This window comes from Peromyscus maniculatus, chromosome 1 (assembly GCF_049852395.1).
Source record: "Peromyscus maniculatus bairdii isolate BWxNUB_F1_BW_parent chromosome 1, HU_Pman_BW_mat_3.1, whole genome shotgun sequence".
In the NCBI taxonomy this organism is placed as follows: Eukaryota; Metazoa; Chordata; class Mammalia; order Rodentia; family Cricetidae; genus Peromyscus; species Peromyscus maniculatus.
The window spans coordinates 118,718,921-118,737,604 of record NC_134852.1 but is presented as its reverse complement, the minus strand read 5'-3'; the positions used below and the strand labels follow the sequence as shown (position 1 = coordinate 118,737,604).

Here is an 18,684-nt window from a genome sequence, read left to right as displayed (position 1 = left end):
AATGGATCAAAGGATATTTACTTGAGGAAGAATAATATTTTCAATAGATGATGCTGAAATGACTAGGCATCCACATGTCAAAGACATAAACCTAGATAATTATAATCTCAAAAATGAAATAAATCATTAAAAAATGAACCTGGTTGTAAAATGCAAATGTATAAAGCTGCTAGAAGACAATGGAGGAGAAAATCTAGGTGACCTTGGCTGAATGTGGGGACAGAGGGGTGGGGTAAATGGCTCAATACTAAGGAAAAAAACCCTCCTAATTAAAAAGCACATAATGTCTATGGGTCCTCAGCACTGGGAAAAAAGAAGGAAATTTTAATGGGCAAAAATATCTGAATAGACATTTTATTAAGGATGAAAGATGGCAAATAGACATTTGAGGATGCTCAATTGCATGTGTCATTGGAGAATTGCAAATTGAAACCACAATAAGATATCATGATGTGCCTGTAAGCATGACTAAAATTTAGAATATGGACAACACAGAGTGAGGATGTGGGTCAACAGGAACCCCAATTAGTTTCTGGTAGGGTTGCAAGATGGTACAATGCTCTAGAAGACAGCTTGACAGTTTCTTACAAAAGCAGGGTGTAGTCTTTCTTACCTTACATGTGACCCAGAAGCCACAACCCTAGATATTTAGCCAAGTGACTTGCAAACTTACATTCACACAGAAATCTGTCCACAAGTATTTGTAGTGACTTTATTCACAATTTCTAAAAAATGTGGAGCAACTGAGATGCTGTTCAATAGGCGAATGGATAAATTGTGCTACAAACAGTGGAGTTGATGCTTGTTGAAATGAAGGCTTCAGCAAATAATTTTAGCATCTTTACTCTCTTTTACTTTACTTCTCTTTACTCTCACCTCTTAACCCTTGGGTGTCAAACATGAACACATGCCAGATTATAGTACTATCATGACTTACATACATCTAGACCCCTCTGGCATTTCACCAGGAGTCTTTCTTTTTTTTTTTTTTTTTTTTGGTTTTACGAGACAGGGTTTCTCTGTGTAGCTTTGCGCCTTTCCTGGAGCTCACTTGGTAGCCCAGGCTGGCCTCGAACTCACAGAGATCCGCCTGACTCTGCCTCCCGAGTGCTGGGATTAAAGGCGTGCGCCACCAACGCCCGGCTTGAGTCTTTCTTTTTATTAATTTTTTTTCATACAGTTTATTTTGGTCATGTTTTTTTCTCTGGTTTTCCTTACCTCTGTATCCATCCAACTTTATGATTGATATTCCTCTAGACCCCTCTGGCATTGAACCAGGAATTGTCTATGCTTTTAGATATGACCATTTATAATTACTAACAATATTCTCTTTTACACAAATTAAGATACTCCCCCCTTTTATCTCATTGGCAGTAATGTAATTACATAATTTCTTGTGCCTCTTTTTGAACTCATTCTGTTGTTTCTCTTGTTAATTAGTTGAGAACCGAAAGGGAGTTGATGATTCTGTACATCACACTTCTCTTTCCTAACCACGAGGGTCCCACAGACTTTCTTACTATGACTGAAGCAGGTTTGGCATTTTATAGTGGTCATAGCAGTGCTATTGACAGTTGGGCTTTCAGTCTGTTTGTCAGAAAGGAGGTCAATTCAATAGAGACTCCTGAGTTAGGAGGGCTTATCTATTCACCCTTGACTTCTTTCGAGACAGTTCCCTCTTACTCCTACTTTTAGCACCAGCCTTGAAGGTGTACACTGCTGTTGACATGACACACAGTGAAATCACTTGTCTCTGCTTCTAGTTATTCTCCATCTTCTGTCTCTCTTCATCACTGTCCTCCAGGATTGTCCACTCACTGTCTGTGTTATTGTATGGCCTCATTCATTCTACTTCATTTCTACTTCTTACCAGTCTGTCTAACAGAAACAACCAATGCAAGTTTATTGGCTCTAGATATTTATCTTTCCTTTTGTAGTCACACAATGTTTGCAAGTGTTTTCTCACTAGGGCATTAGCATATTGAACCATAGCCATTGTTGAGCCTCTTTCCTTTAGGCACAATATTTCATTTTTTTCTAGGGAGGTTTTTTTTTGTTAAATATTTTCAGGTATTTATTGTTGGAATTGAAACTATGCCAAGTTATGGAGCAGTTCTATGAAATTATGCACCTAGCATCATATTCCATCTCAGTGATGACCAGGCAGTATGACTCACAAATGGACAGATAACTACTCCACAGAGAAGGACAGGAGTCCTTGGGTTAATTTTTAGGAGTGAAATCTCTTTTTCCTCAGGATGAGTGGTACATTTGCACTGGACACAGAATAGAGAGATATTGGCGGCCTTGAAACTTCTAAAGGAGGAATGTTCCTTGACAATGGAGCCCACTCTAGAAAAGCAGAAGTATGATATAGAGAAAAGAATCCATGTCTCTTGACAATGGAAAAGCTCCTCTAAGAAAGCAGAGATGAGAGACTGGGAAAAGAATTTATGCCCTGGCCACATCATCTGAGCTCTGGAGAAAGCTAAGTCTTGCCTAATTCATCCCTACATCTGCTGAGGCTGAGACAATGGTCCCATTGATTGGTCAAGTCCGCTGACTCTTATGCAGAGCCTTTGAGAATAAATAAGATTAACTTATTTCACTAAAAATTTTTTTTTTTATTTTTTTTATTATTATTATTATTATTTTATAACACCATTCAGTTCAACATAATAGCCACAGAATCCCCTGTTCTCCCCCTCTCGCCCACCCCTCCCCCCAGCCCACCCCCCATTCCCACCTCCTCCAGATCAAGGTCTCCCCCGAGGACCGGGGTTGACCTGGTAGACTCAGTCCAGGCAGGTCCATTCCCCCCTCCCAGACCGAGCCAAGAAGAGCACTTGCTCAGCTATGTTCATATCAGCATTGTTTGTAATAGCCAAAACCTGGAAACAACCTAGATGCCCTTCAACTGAAGAATGGATAAATAAATTGTGGCACATATACACAATGGAATACTACTCAGCAGAGAAAAACAACGACATCACACGGTTTGCAGGCAAATGGATGGATCTAGAAAAAATCATCCTGAGTGAGGTAACCCAGACTCAGAAAGACAAATATGGTATGTACTCACTCATAGGAAGATGCTAGATGTGGAACAAGGATGACTAGACTGCTACTCACATCACCAGTGAGGCTACCTGGAAAACGGGACCCCAAAAAAGACACGGAGAAATGGACAAGATCTACATGAATAGCCTGGTCATGAGTGGGAACAATGAAGGGCGACAGTCGAGGGAAAGAGTGGGAGATCCTAGCTGGATCAAGAAAAGAGAGGGAGAACAAGGAATAGGAGACCATGGTAAATGAAGACCACATGAGAAGGTGAGAAGGGGAGGAAGCAAAAATTTTATAGGAATAGAGGACTTACATCATTTGCTCGAGGTACTATACTTAGCATAGGTGTCTTAAATTTGTTAGTAAGATCCAACTATGAAAATAATCATAAACATTTTTTATCCACAAAAATTTCACTGTGCACTATTTTAAATGTTCCTGGTTTTTGAGAATTTCATATATATATATATATATATATATATATATATATAATGAAATATGATCATATCTACCTCCATTTACCCCTTTAATGCTTTCCATATCCCCCCATGATGCCCCATTCAATTTCATGTTTATTCTTTTGATTACTCACTAAGTTCAGCTAGTAATACCCATATGTGCATGGGTGTGGGACCATCCACTGGATCATGGAAGACCTAACAGTTGCCAGATCCTCAATAAAGAATGATTCTCTCTCCTCTAGCAATTATCCTGGTCCAAAGCCTGTGACTGGGGAGATCATAGGCTGTACAGCAAAACCTGCTATTGTTATTTTGCTAAATGGTCGAGCTGTGACTTTGCCTTTAAAACTCTTATGCTTGCATTTATCCGTCCTGATTTCTCTCAGCTTGGCCAGTGAAGCTTCTTGCTCTGCAGTGGGCAGTGGTCGATGGACAGATTCACAACTGGTCAGAGTACTAAGAACGAAGCTCAGTGTACAACCCAAACTCTTGTATTCCCAAAGTCTTTCTGGAAAATGTGATGATGATAACCAGGCTTTCCATAAAGTAACTGCACTCATTTCACAGCATCACACAAGATGTCCACCTGTGGTCTGAACCTCCCATGGATCAGCTTGCTCTTACTCAGGCCCGCATCCCTCCCTCCCTTCTCAGTCTGATTTCTTAGCATTCATTCAATCTCCACTTTCATTTTCTTAATTAGGGATACAATTGTGAAATTAATCTCTAGTGTGAAGACATGTTTATTAATCCCTGTAGAAGCCTAGAGGAGGGGTGTGTCTAGTTTGTACCGTGATGTTTTCTGCTCTCCACAGAGGCAAGTCCCTATAAATGGAGCGTAAGGTCTCCAGAGAGAAGGCTTCTCCCAGAGCACACAATGTTATAAAATCAGTGCGCTCATTTATCAAGTTGTACAAATGGCAATGCTTTTTAAATAACAGATCAAATATATGACCCAGTAGGGTGAACATTGGTTCATAGATTAGGAGCTAAAGGTTATGGTTGAGTTCCTGTCAGTGGCTTCCACCTTATCGCTCCTGTCAGTGGGATCCCATTTCAATTCAACCGGCATTTGGAGGTACTTGTTAGGTATGAAAACCAGTTGCTCTGGCTTTCTTCTTCACATGAGGGTCTAGATAACAGCCAGAGTTCTAAGGTCAAGCATGTACAAGTCACCAGTTCACAGAGGTGTGGGGCTGAGGGGTCAGAGTGAGGGTGGTCAAGGCCAGTTTTGTAGAAAGATGAAACCCCAAGGAGAGAGCTACTTGTTCAAGGTGATAAGGAAAGTTAATGCTAAGCCAGTGAAACCTGCTGAGAGTTAGCCAAGTCAGCATCAGGCATTTCTCACTAAAAGGAAGAGATGGGGCATTCAGGTCCAGTTCTTATAGAACACTCATGAAGGTGTTAGATTTATTTCATAAACTTTCTTTATCAGCCCACTTAAGTTTGTCAATTTAAATAAGATCCTCTCTGCATTATCTTGTATTACAATTTAATTTGTTTTGTTCATTAGAAATAGAATCTATCACTTTGTCTTTTAGTAAATATTTAATCTTTCTGCCAAGATTATTTTTCTTATTTTATAACATTTCTGACATCAATAATATACTATTATAGTTAGTGTAGACATTTGGTATTGGTGTGTGTGTGTGTGTGTGTGTGTGTGTGTGTGTGTGTGTGTGTGTGTGTGTTGTACATATGCATTTGGAGGCCAGAAGTTGACATTGGGTGGCTTCCTCTATGGTTCTCCATCTTATTAATTTTTCTCTTTGAGACAGGGCTAACTGTGTAGCCCTGAGTGGCATAGAACTCACTATGCGGTCCAGGCTGAGCTTGAACTCAGAGATTCATCTGCCTCGGCTTCCTGGATGCTGGGATTAAAGTCATGCACCACTGTGTCAAGATATCTGCCTTAATTTTTAAGACAGAGTTGCATAGAATCCTGAGCTTGCCATTGCAGCTGTACTGACTGAGAAGTGAGCCTTGAGATCTGCCTGTCTCCTCACTGCTCCAGTGTAACAGATGTGTAATGTTACATAGACCCAGCTATTTCAAGTGGGTCCTCATGCTTGAACAGGAAGCAAGTTACCCACTAAACCATCTCCTACCCCTAGTTATTTGGGTTTAGTACACCATCAGTGCCGTACTTAGTAAATCAACTAGTTTTTACTCTCTGTTAATGTCCCAATGATCTGAACCCACGCTATCATGTGCCTTCTGTTTGTTGTGCAATTCTGTCCTCTGAGTCAGTCTTATATAAAGTCCAACATCTATTCTAGTACGTAGGTGACACGAGAGTGGCCGGCCTTCTTCACTATGCTTTCTTTCTCTACCCACCGGCCCCTCCACTCCTTACATCCTGTGATGATTCAGTGATGGCTAATCACCCTTACCTCCACGTGGAAGGAGCAGTCCCTTCATTTATGTTTCTAAAACAGTTATTTTCACTCTGGTTTCTTTACACAACTGCCAGAGAAGTGAACATTCTATTCTGTGAACCAGGGGAGGCCTGAAGGCTTTGCGAAGAACTATGAGAACTTGTTTTGATGGAGGTATGCAATAGAGATGGGAGGAGAAAGTGTAAGACTTGGGAAGTCATCAGGGCTTCACACACTGATGAGAAGGAACAGAGGAACTTGAATGGAGGCAGGGATCTGGGAAGTCTTGGTGGGTTTCTGGTTCTAAAGCTGTATGAGTACTAAAAAGTGGGGAGAAAGATGGGAATGGGGGAGCTGGTCTAGGTGGTACAGGGAAAGTGCTAAGCCTTGTCTGCAGAGCCTTGTCAAGGGGAGTTGGACAAGGAGGAAAACAGCTGTGCATAAGATTGGCTGACCGTAGAGAATCAGGAACTTCATGCTTGTTTGATGCCTAACTGCTCCTATCCCACCACCTTCAGCCTCGGCCCCATCTGACTGGAATGGTGGCCCTGCAGTTTGCAGTTTTCTATTGATAAATAAGATGCCCAAGTCAGAGCCAGAAGGGCTGTCCTGGGGGTCTTTCTGACCATACAGGCAGGGATGCTCGTGCAGGGAGGAGCACAGGCTCAGGTTGGGGGGCTGTAGCAGAGTCAGGACCCGTCCCTAAACCAGTGGTGCTCACACCCCACAGCAGCCTCAAACTTCTAGAAAAGTCAGACAGTAAATGCATCCTCTTCTTTGTTCTGTTGTTTTGATTATTTTTCCTTTCGACACAGTAGTCATTGAGGGTAGTGTCTGGGTTTTCTTAATTTAAGTATTTATTCCTCCATGGATTCATTAAATGTCAATTTAGCTATTTTTATCTATTATGTATGTGGTTACCTCTTTTCAGCTCTGAGAACAACACAAAGTCTGGAACAAAATTCTTGTCATCCTTCAGTTTATATTCTAGAGGGAAGAATTAGGCATGAAGCATAAAAACACAAATAAATGGATTATTTCCATTGATAGTGAGTGCTCTGGCAAAATGATAAACCAGGAGGTTGGAGTTAGAGATCTGGGTGGTAGGAATGCAGTGAGGTTTGGAATGTCTTCTATGTGGGCTGTATGGCTCAGGCTTATCTGAAAGGGTGCGGACATTTCTCTGAGGTGGTTGCTCAGTCAGTGAGTGAGTGACACAAACTCCAAAGCATAGCTGTATTTTCTTTCAAAGGGCACTAGTGAGTCACAGAATCAGAATGGCTCTATATGGTATTTTCTATAGTCCTAAAAGTAACTTTCTGATCGTAAGAATCAATGTTGGAAATGTGCTTCTAAAATTTCTCATTGGGGAAAATTTCAATACATTAGGACCATCTGGACCAGAAACCAAACCAATATTCTAGAAGCCATTTGCTTTATGTTCGTCTGTGGTCAATTTATTTAAAGATCAACTTTTTTGGAATATTGAATTTTTAGAATATTTAGAAATTATAAGTATTATTTGTTCAGGTATATATGGTTTTATTTTTTTCATGTTTAACAAACTAACAAAAGTATGTTTTGTACTTTTGCATTTATAATAAATATTTACTGATTATATTTACATTTAAAATGATCATAGTTTTAATTTGTATTTTTTTTTACTGTTTGTCTATTTGGAACTCTTTATTTAAAATTTATATACAAGCATACAGTTAAAAATAACACAGATATGTATGCACCAGGGTAATGGATAGTGGATTCTAAATAACACAAATCTTGTGTATGTTCTAAGAATGGGTTTTGTTATTTTTCTGTTACATAGCAAAACATTGCCAAAGACTATTATTCTGTTATTTCAGTTTTCAAGTTTGTTATTATTATTATGTCTGTGTATGTATGTGTGTGTAAATATGAATGAACATATGCCATGGAGAGCTTGTGGAGGTCACAGGACTTTTAGGACTTTTCCTCTTTCCACCCTGTTATGGAAAGTTTATTTGGTTTCTGTTGCACTGTGCACTGCAGGCTAGCTGGCCCGCAGGATTCTGGGTATTTTACTTGGCTTTGCCTTCCATCTTGTCATAGGAATCCTGGGATTACAGAGTGCTACTATATCAAGCGTTTTTTCTTACAAATGTGGGTTCCAGAGATGGGACTGAAGTCAGGCTGTGTGGCAAGTGCTTTTACCAGTGTAACCATTTCTCCAGCTGTGCTACATTTGCTAAATGATTTCTGAGCCACAGTTTTGTAACTTGTTTATTTTCATTTTAAAGATTCATTGTTATAACTTATTGGCCATTCTTTAAAACTGCCAGTCTGAACCTCTGTCAAAATGAGCATGTCTTTACTCCTGCCAAGAAGTTCAAATTTGAGCTCAGCGCCTGTTTTGTGACATCATCATTTATGTGCTGTGTCCTTAAGACCAACACAGGGCTTTACTATTGTAATGAGGAGGCAAAATCACAGCTCTGCCGTTGAATTTATCCTCTTGGGATTTTCTAACTATCCTGAACTCCAAGGACAGATGTTTGGGGCTTTCTTGGTTATTTATCTGGTGACTCTAATGGGAAACGCCCTCATTATCGCCATCATCTTCCTGGACCAGAGCCTGCACATCCCCATGTACCTGTTCCTGCAGAATCTATCTTTAGTGGACCTCTGTTTCAGCACAGTCATCACACCTGAAATGCTGGTGGTCCTGACCACCCAGAAAGCCACCATTTCCTTTGGGGGCTGTTTTGCACAGATGTATTTCATTCTTCTCTTTGGTGGGACTGAGTGTTTTCTCCTGGGGGCGATGGCTTATGACCGATTTGCTGCAATCTGCCATCCTCTGTCCTACCCGGTGATTATGAACAAGAGGGTCTTCGTGAAACTGGCTATATTCTCATGGGTCTCGGGTACTATGATGACTACTCTGCAGACCACGTGGGTGTTTAGTTTCCCCTACTGTGGCCGTAGAGAAATTAACCATCTCTTCTGTGAGACCCCTCCAGTGCTGGAGCTTGCATGTGCAGACACGTTCCTGTTTGAAGTCTATGCCTTCACAGGCACCATTTTGATTGTCATGGTCCCCTTCCTATTGATACTCTTGTCTTATACTCGAATTCTCTTTGCCATCCTGAGGATGCCATCAAACACAGGGAGGCAGAAGGCCTTTTCCACATGTGCCTCTCATCTCACATCTGTCACCCTCTTCTATGGCACGGCCAGTATAACTTATCTACAGCCCAAATCCAGGTACTCACCAGACACCAAGAAACTGATGTCATTGGCATACACACTGCTTACCCCTCTGCTGAATCCACTTATCTACAGCCTGAGAAACAAGGAGATGAAAAGGGCTGTGGTGAAATTATGGGAAAGAAAAGTGGCTTTACACACAGCTTGATTTCTGGAGGACTTTGTTGTTTTTCTATCATGCTATTAAACTCTGTATGGATTCTGGAGGTGGTGAAAAGAGAGTACATTTTTTTGGTTAGAGAATGTTTTCTTTCTTGACATCTCCATGTTTGAAAACCTATCATGTTATCCTCTTTTAATTGTGTAGCCAATAGTTTTTAAGAGGTATATGTTCCATAACACACTATTCACAGTTTATTGATCCACCTTCTGCTATCGATGTACAGATCATTGCTAGAGTGCTGCCATTAAGACAATGCTTCAGTAAACATCTAATTCCTTACATTCATGTGCTTGTTGATTTTATTTTTATGTGATAGATTCAAGGATGACCGAGGAGATTAATTATTTTGTATTTACATACTTGAATAGGTGTTACAGATGCCCACTGAAGTGATACATGCTTTTAATCCCAGTATTTGGAAGGTCAATGCAGGAAAACCCAGAATTCAAGATCAGCCCGGGGTACATGTGTTCCTGAGTACTGTGAGCTATATAGACAGTGAGACTCATCTTGAGAATACAAAGGCTGCGGGCTGAGGATGTCACTCAATGATAGAATGCTTGCCTAACATGCACTAGGCCCTAGGTTTAATCCCAGCACCACAAACCAAGCAAGAAAAGTAGCAGAATTGCTATTCACATGTATCTGCTTACTTCAGGCTGATGTTGAACTCCACTGAGCACCACTCCGGTCTGGAGCAACAGGAGACCAATGACATGACATGGTTTTTCTCAGGAGAAAATCCATTCCAAGAAAGAGTAAAGAATGCATTTATTTTGGGGTTCCCAAACTCATTTGAATTCATATGTTCTCAGATTATAATAAAAAACTGGGTTACTTTTGGAAATATATATATATATATGTATTATACACACACACACACACACACACACACACACACACATATATATATATATATATATTTATATATGTATGTATGTATAGGCTGCCCCACGGAAGCCACCCAGGCTGCCCGCCTTGCCAAGTGGGCAGCAGCAGCTGCCACTTCGATGAACAAATATGTGACGGAGAGGTGGAAATGGTGGAAAGATGGAGTGTTAGGCATGAGCACTGTGGATAGAGGTGGGACTGGAGAGGGGATGGTAGTGACAGTGGAGAGAGAGTGCTGGGGTTGATTTTGAAACATGTCATTGCCCAGTAGGGCCAGCAGGGTAGTGTGCAGCAGCCTGGAACTTATGCAGATACAGATTCAGCCCCTGAACACACAGACCAACCATGGGATATCCCTGGGCAGCGATGGAAGACCAAGATGAGGAAAGTTTCACTTTCTGGATTGGACCTCCTTGAAGAACCACCATGGCCCTAGATGCTGTCACAGGCCATGTTAGTGTTGGTGGTCCATGCTGATGACCCAAGCCGAGATGAAGCTTGAGATCCATGTGGATGTTCAAGGTCTGTGCCGCTGACTGAACCCATGTTGATGTTCATGGGTCATGCTGCTTCTGGAGGCCATACTGATTTGAGTAGGCCTTGCTGTCACCTGAGACAATGGTGATGGTCCTTGCTGCCACTGAGGGCCATGTGTAGGTCCATGATACTACTGTGGCCAGGTTCTAGATGTGTTGATGCTCATGGCCCATGTTATCACCAAAGGCCATGTTGATGTATGTGGTTCAGGCTGCCTTGGAGGGCCTAGTCTGGATTCATGGTTCTACTGCAGCTGGGGCCATGTTTGTGGTCTGTGCTGTCACTAGAAACCATGTGGAAGCCCATGATCTGTGCTCCCATTGACTGAAGAGCAAGGAACCCACTTTTGCAGTGATACTGATGACTGCAGATGCATAGTTGAGAAAGAGGGACATGGAAGGCCTCTGTGACAACTCCTACCCCCACCCCAACATTTCCCTCAAAAGTAACATCCTGAGCAAGAAGTATTGAAGAGAACTCTTAAAAAGCATGATAAAGATGCTGAAATGAAGTTATCTGTAATTGATGGCTTCTGGTGGGAGTGCGAGAGGAGAACAACTCATTTCTATTTAAGGAGCAAGCCACTGAGAGTTTGACCATTCTCCAGTGAGTATATAGATAACACAAATTGGACTTGTTTTTTTCATTATTTTTCTATCTACAAAAAATTTTGGGGTGGAAGGTTACAAAGGGGGCAGACATGGAAGGCCTGGGAAGTGAGTATGATCAGGGTGCATGATGTGAAATTACAAAATAATCAATAAAAATATTATGCTAATAAAAATATTAACAGCTCCATTTCTTTCTGATAGTGTAAAGTTATGTCAAGCTATGTAGAAATCCCCTACTGTTTCAGAAGAACATTATCTTTTTAAAAACAAGAGGAGGAATCCCTCTGTCTATGGGGATATGTGCTGACAAGAATTCTAAAGGATATGTAGAATGACAAATATAATAAATATATGTTAATATATATATCTTAAATTTGTTCTTTGAGATTTAATACATTTATGAAATGCATTTTGAATGCATTTACCCCCCAATCCCTCTTCCAAGTCCTCTCAGATTCTCCTATGTCCTCTTTTCAATTTCATGACCTTTTACTTATTTATTTTTTTAAGACTTTACTGAGTCTAATTACTGCTGCCTGTGTCCAGGTGGGTATAGGGCCATCTACTGTAGGAGAAGCATGGCCACACTTCTGAAGAAAATGACTCTGTCTTCCTTAGCATCCATCAAATGTCAATAATTACTTAGCTAAGGTTTGAGTAGGGCTCTTGTGCCCTTCCCCTGTCCATGCAAGTATGCTGACTGGCTTGACCGTGTACAGGTAATCATCACTGTGGTGAGTTCATGCTTGCAGCAGTTCTTTTATGTCCAGAAGATAACTATTTTTTCTAACCCTCCTGACTCCTGTCTCTTACAGTCTTTCTGCCTCTTCTTCTGTGATGTTTCTTAAGCCTTATGGGGGATGTCATATAAATACCCCATTTATGAATGGATACTCCACAGACATTTATTTTCTGTACTTTGGCCAGTTGTGAGTCTCTGTATTAACTAAGGTTCACGGAAAAAGAAGCTTATCTGATGAGGAATAAGAGTTGAAGTCCTTATTACTGGAGACACCATATACTTTGGTCACCATACATGGGAAAGTCAAGCTCTTAGTGATCTAGAAGCTTTCTTTTTTCTAGCTTGTGTTCATAGTACCAGAAGAAGCTCCATGGGCTGCTGGAGGATAAAAATCATCTTTTCCACCCAGCTGTGAACCTTACGAGACATAATAATGGTTGGCCTGGCAACATATGCTCATGGGTGCAATAGTGTCCCAAAGGTTATGGGGGCAGCCAAGCCCTTCCTGATTGGATTTAAGACCTGTGGTACAGAAGGAAATTCATGCCTGGTTCTTTAAATCTGTCTAAAAATCTAGGCTCTAGGAGACATTATACTTCTATTTGTTCATTAAATAAATAAACTGCCTACTTTTGTACTCTTACAAATATTTATAAAATATTAATGGTCAAAAGGTATGCGGGAAGTTCCTGAATTCTCACTTGGCAGTCAGTGTTGGTGCAGTTTCCACTTACAAAATACTGTTTTAAAAGACTTTTATTACATGTTCACTGGTAGGACAAAATACCTCACACATGAATAATGAATTGTTCATTGAGTCAGGTTACCCACTGTGTGGCCTTTTCAGACTGAATACCTCCACAGGTTATGAAATTTGTAATATTTTCTGTTTATAGCCCTATCTCTCATTTCCTTGTTGCACTTAGAGAATATGAGATGTGTGTCTATTGAATCTGCACCACATGAATGCTTATGCTCTTATATTCTTCTCCATGGATGGCATTAAGGGGTAAAGTGTTGTTTTGTTTCCAAGTTAAATACTATGACCATTGAACCCTAAAACTGATCTTCTACTCATATTCCAATGGCTAGAGATGACGGCTGTGTGTGTGTATGTATGTATGTGTGTGTGTCTTTGTGTAGATAGTGCTGGTGCCCAAGGAGGTCTGAGGCATCAGATCCTCTGGAAATGTAGTTGCAGGGAGTTGTGACCTGCCCAGTTTCAGGTGCTAGGAAAATCAGGTGTTCTGAAGAGGCAGTATGTGGTCTTAGATAAGAGCATCTCTCCAGATGCTGAGCCATCTCTTCAGCCTCACACTATTTATTGATTGATTTTGAAATAGGGTCTCCCTTGGAGCTTGGAGCTCAATAATTTGGTTAGACTAGTTGTCCAGTGATCTCTAGTAGCCCCCTCCCCCTCCCCAGCACTGGGAGTATAGATATGTGCCCCTGTTCACAGTCATTACTTGTATGCTGGTGATAGAAATGCTTGTACAGTAAGCACTTTACTGATTGGGCCATCTCTTTGGCCCCTGCTTGCCAGGTCTTTGTAATTATGCAGTGAGTCTTCTCTTGCAGAAGAATCTCAGTGCTGCATAGGCTTATTGTATTTTGTGTTTAGATGCTTTAAATTGGGAGAGAGAAATGGTGTGTTTGGAACGACGACATGTTGACGCTCTATCAGCTAGATGCAAAATGTCATATAATGTGTCTTTGAACTCCAGCTAGACATTATAAATAAAACAGCTTCTTCTAGAATTGTATGATTGTAAATATCATTTACATGGGAAGTAGTAGGAATTTCATGTGTTATAACTGTGAACTTACTTACATTATTCATTATTCATACTATTCAACATTATTAATTGAACATAGATAAAGTACCATTATGGCACAGTTTAGTGAGAAATTCAGGAACCTACAGTAAAAATGAAAACATCCTAATTGGCTCTGGTGGTACATCCATCCCTTATTATTCCAGCATTTGAGAGGCTGAAGTAGGATCATAAGTTCCAGGTCAGCCTGGGCTACATAAAGCAAAATAAAATCAATGAACAAACAAACAAAAACTCACAAACAAACATATAAAGGTTTAAAAATATCAAAAGAAGCAAGGAAACAATAATTTTAAATGCTGGTTATACCATCTTCAAGTTCTTTGCCGTTTACGTCTCCTTGGTGGACTTCAGTTTCTTTGCATACAAAGGACAGAGTGCCGGTGATGGCAACCTTACTCGTCTTTAAGAGACACCATGAGGATCAGCTGTAACAGTTCAAGAGGGTCAGCACGATACTCTAAACCTCTTAGTTTAGGCTTCCTCAAGCTAAAAAGGGAGGCTTCGCTGGGTGGTGGTGCATGCCTTTAATTCCAGCACTTGGGCAGAGGTAGGTGGATCTCTGTGAGTTTGAGGCCAGCCCGGGCTACAGAGTGAGTTCCAGGAAAGGCTCCAAAGCTACACAGAGAAACCCTGTCTCAAAAAAGGGGGAGGAGCCTTCCTTGAGGCCCAGAATTGGGGATATTCTGAGCCACTGTGCCTGAAAAAAAAGGAGAAAGAAAACAGAAAACACAATGTAATGACAGAAAACATCACAGGTTGAAATTCTTCTATGCTAGACATTGTTTCAAAGTCTTCACCTTTCTCTCTCATCTTCCCCAAAACCCCACGAGAGATGCTACTCACACTCCAATATTGAATCTTTTTTTCCATTTCACAGGTACATCAGCTGCACACATACCGGATCTTTTTGTACGTTCTTTAAGTCTGAGTCTCCCTTTTTCATTATCTTCCTTTTTCTCCCCCAATCCAGAGTCTCACATAGATCTGATTGGCTTCAATGTTCTTATGTAGTCTCCTCTCCTCTCCTCTCCTCTCCTCTCCTCTCCTCTCCTCTCCTCTCCTCTCCTCTCCTCTCCTCTCCTCTCCTCTCCTCTCCTCTCCTCTCCTCTCCTCTCCTCTCCTCTCCTCTCCTCTCCTCTCCTCTCCTCTCCCATCTTCACTTAACTGAGTATTTCCCACTTTGTTTTAAGTTGTGTTCATTCTGATTTCATATTGCTTGTTGATTCTGTCCTTCCTTTAGGACTGTCTTTTCATGTGCCCACTCTCTTTGTGCTTTCAATACAGACTTGTGATTTCCTTACGTCCATCTCCTGTGAACACTGCAGATCAGGTTTTACCAATTTTGTTGTTCCAAAGCTCTACCCTCAGCATTCCTGTTTTTGTTTTGAGCTTTTCTCTAATGAATTTAGTTTCTTGTGACTTTAAAAATTCTTAGTTTTTTTTTCTGCTAACAATTTATTCCTGTTCCATGTTTCTTTCTTGGATATTCTTTATACATCCTATGCTTTTCTCATCTCTTTTGTCCTCCTGTTTGATTTTAGAATGTTAATACAGTGTATGATCTCTTTGGGTCAGCTCCCACCTTTTCTCTTGACCATTCATCTGTGGTGTTTGTTTGGAGGAAGGCCCCCACATAGTCCCTGTCTGCAGGAATGACTCAGGATATGCAGAAACATTCCTCACAAACTCACCACTCCGTGTTGAGCCAGGCAGATTTCATGATTTTAATCTGCATTTCACTAAGTGCTCAGGTGATGTGCACACGCTTTGAAGCTTGAAATCTGCTGCTCTGTGATACAGATTACATCTTCAGGCTGAAGATGAGGTTTTCCTTCTCTGCTGTCCTGCTGTTGGAACACTGGAGCTCATGGATCAAAAGGTCTCACCCAGGGTTTTCTGAAACTAAGTGGAGTTGAGTGATCTGTGGTCATCCACACCCACTTTCTCTCTCCTGTCAAAACAGGCCCAGAGAAATCTTATTTATTATCATCTTCCCATGCAGCTGTTCTTGCTGAAACAAGAGGACCGTGGCTTTTGTGCTCCAGGGCATGGCACTGTAATGGTTTAGTGTGTATGAGATGTAGGAGTGCAAGGCTCTGCTGGCACACTCACAGGGATTTCCCAGACCTGAGAATTGACACAAGATGGATTTCAGGGATAAGACTAAGGAAATAGGAAACACAGCCAGTCCCTTACATACTGGTTTGGACTGGTGATGGTGAGTTCTGAAGAAGCAAATGGGTTATGTGGAAAGCTTACAAAATGAGTGATTTTTTTGTTACTTTTTAAATTAATTTTACATACCAACCACATTTTCCCCTCCCTCCTCTCCTCCTGTTCCCTCCCCCACTTCCTTTTTACTCTCCCCCTCACCCCCATTCACTCCTCAGAAAGGGTAAGGCCTTCCATGGGAGTCAACAAAGCATGTCATACCAAGTTGAGGCAGGACCAACTGCATCAAGGCTGAGTGAGGCATCCCACCACAGGGAATAGGTTCCAAAAAGCCAGTGCCACGGGTCCCACAAACAGACCTAGCTATACAACTGTCACCCATGTGTTGAGGGCCTAGGTCAGTCCCATGCAGGCTCCCTAGCTGTCAGTCTAGAGTCAGTAAACTCCCACGAGCTCGGGTCAGCTGTCTCTGTGGGTTTCCCTGTCATAATCTGAACTCTCTTACTTATATAATCCCTCCTCCCTCTCTTATACTGGACTCCTGGAGCTTGGTCCATTGCTTGGCTGTGGACCTCTGCATCTGCTTCCATCAGTTACTGGATGAAGATTCTATGATAACAATTAGGGTAGTCACCAATCTGATTACAAGAGAAGGCCAGTTCAGACATTCTCTCTACTATTGCTAGAAGTCTTAGCTGGGGTCATCCTTGTGGATTCCTGGGAGTTTCCCTGGCACCAGGTTTCTCCCTAATCCTATAAATGGTTCCCTCTATCAAGATATCAGAATGAGTGATTTTTAACAGGATGTGTGTGGGATCCTCACAGTGTCAATGTTGCATGGTTGAGAACAAGGATGCTGCTTATTTCCCATGAGGACTCCATCTCCTGATCTGAGGGTCAACAGAAAGTTCAGAGTGACCTTGTACCTGCTGTCTTTCCAGTGCCTTTAATCTCAATATTCTACTTGTGAGAACAGCTTATTTTAAGCCTTTTGAGAATTGCCTAGACTAACAGTAACACATATTTGTGCCACTCCTTGAAGGTGTGGATGTGGTAGATCTGTTGTGGGGTCTAGTAATGTCCTCCTGTGCATGCCCTCTGAGTCTTTGATGCTGATGACAGAGGAATGACACTTTGAGAACCCATATTGGAGACCAAGGCTCTTGTCTTGGTCTCAACTGCCCTTGGTGTGTTCCTTCTAACTTCCCTCCCCTCTCCTCACCACTTTCTTGGACCTCACTGTATCTCTCCTATAATGTAGGTTATGCCCTGGGATTTTAAAATATGAAGTTTAGATTCTTGTTCCTCATCACTTGAAGTAGTGTCTAGTAGTCCAGTGCCATTTCCCCATGCCTTTTTGTTTGTGTTTTTCAGATGAGGTATAGACCAGGGTGGCATTTTTCAGATAAGGTTTCACTGTGTAGGCTGTGTAGGCTGGACCTGAACTTGGTATTCTACTATCTCAGTCTTGGAAGTGCTGAGATTATAGGTTTGTTCCTTTACGCTAGGGTTCCTTTTTCATTAAATAAGTCTGGATTTCACTTTTTAGCTTTTAAAAACTTTCCATGGATTTATTCCAAAAATAAAAAAAAATTAGCAGGAGGTATATCAAATAAATACTGACTGTCTCTCAAAATTCTGTCCATTCTCATTTCTAATATCATTCCTAAAAAAAGTCATTCTAAGTTTATTCATGACGTCCATTCCCTCTGACATTTCCTGTGGTCTAAAAACACACTGTGTATAACATAGAGCATTTCCATGAATCGAGGATGGGCATTTACATCCTGCACTTGGCTTGCTTTCCTTGCTCCCAGTTTGCCTTTTTGATTTTTCACTTTTGTGCAGATTTAGTGAAATAATATTTCTTGCATAATTTCAGTGATTTTGAAACTTACTGGGTTTTCCTTTCTGTGGGAGGAATCAATTTTTATAGATATTGTAGAAACATTTTTGGGCTGAAAATATATAGTTAGGGATGTACAATGTGTTCTTTTCATTTCCTATTTATTTTCTTCGCCATATATTAATTTAATTAAAATATTATTTAAATATATATATTAAATATAATATATTATAATAAATATACATTAAATATAATATATTATAATAAAATATAATATATTAAATATTATTTAAATTTATATATTATTTAAATTTAAATATTATTTAAATATTAATTAAATATTAATTTAAATATTATTATTTAAGTCTCTCTGCATGTATTTCATGATGCTTATGTGCTCTCCTTGAAGAAGATGTGTGATTTCTTCACACTTTGGCTATTGTCATACCAATGATATTTTTGTTTAACAATTGATATCATTACCCACTGTATGTGCTTTATTGTGTGCCTAGAATTAGCTCATTTTCACTGAGGTATAACATACTTGTGGAAAGGGCACACACACCACAGTTCTGCAGATTCATGACCTCCAGACATAGAGTGTACTGGGGAAGAGAAGTTCCCATGGCAAATATGGTGTAGGAATAACAAAAGTTCTAAAAATCATGTAGGCATGCTACATGCCTGGGCATGCCATCCTACCATAGTGAGTGATTTAGGAAGGGGCCTGGAT

At 40.7% G+C, this 18,684-nt stretch overlaps 1 protein-coding gene across 1 annotated transcript; it reads left to right on the top strand.

The window, feature by feature from the left end:
* The first annotated feature begins 8,324 nt into the window (after positions 1-8,324).
* LOC102917123 (olfactory receptor 10A3-like) lies at positions 8,325-9,299 on the top strand. The gene has a single exon (XM_006978556.2). It carries the CDS (start codon positions 8,355-8,357, stop codon positions 9,297-9,299), a length of 945 nt encoding a protein of 314 aa, XP_006978618.1. The 5' UTR covers positions 8,325-8,354.
* Positions 9,300-18,684: the final 9,385 nt, after the last annotated feature.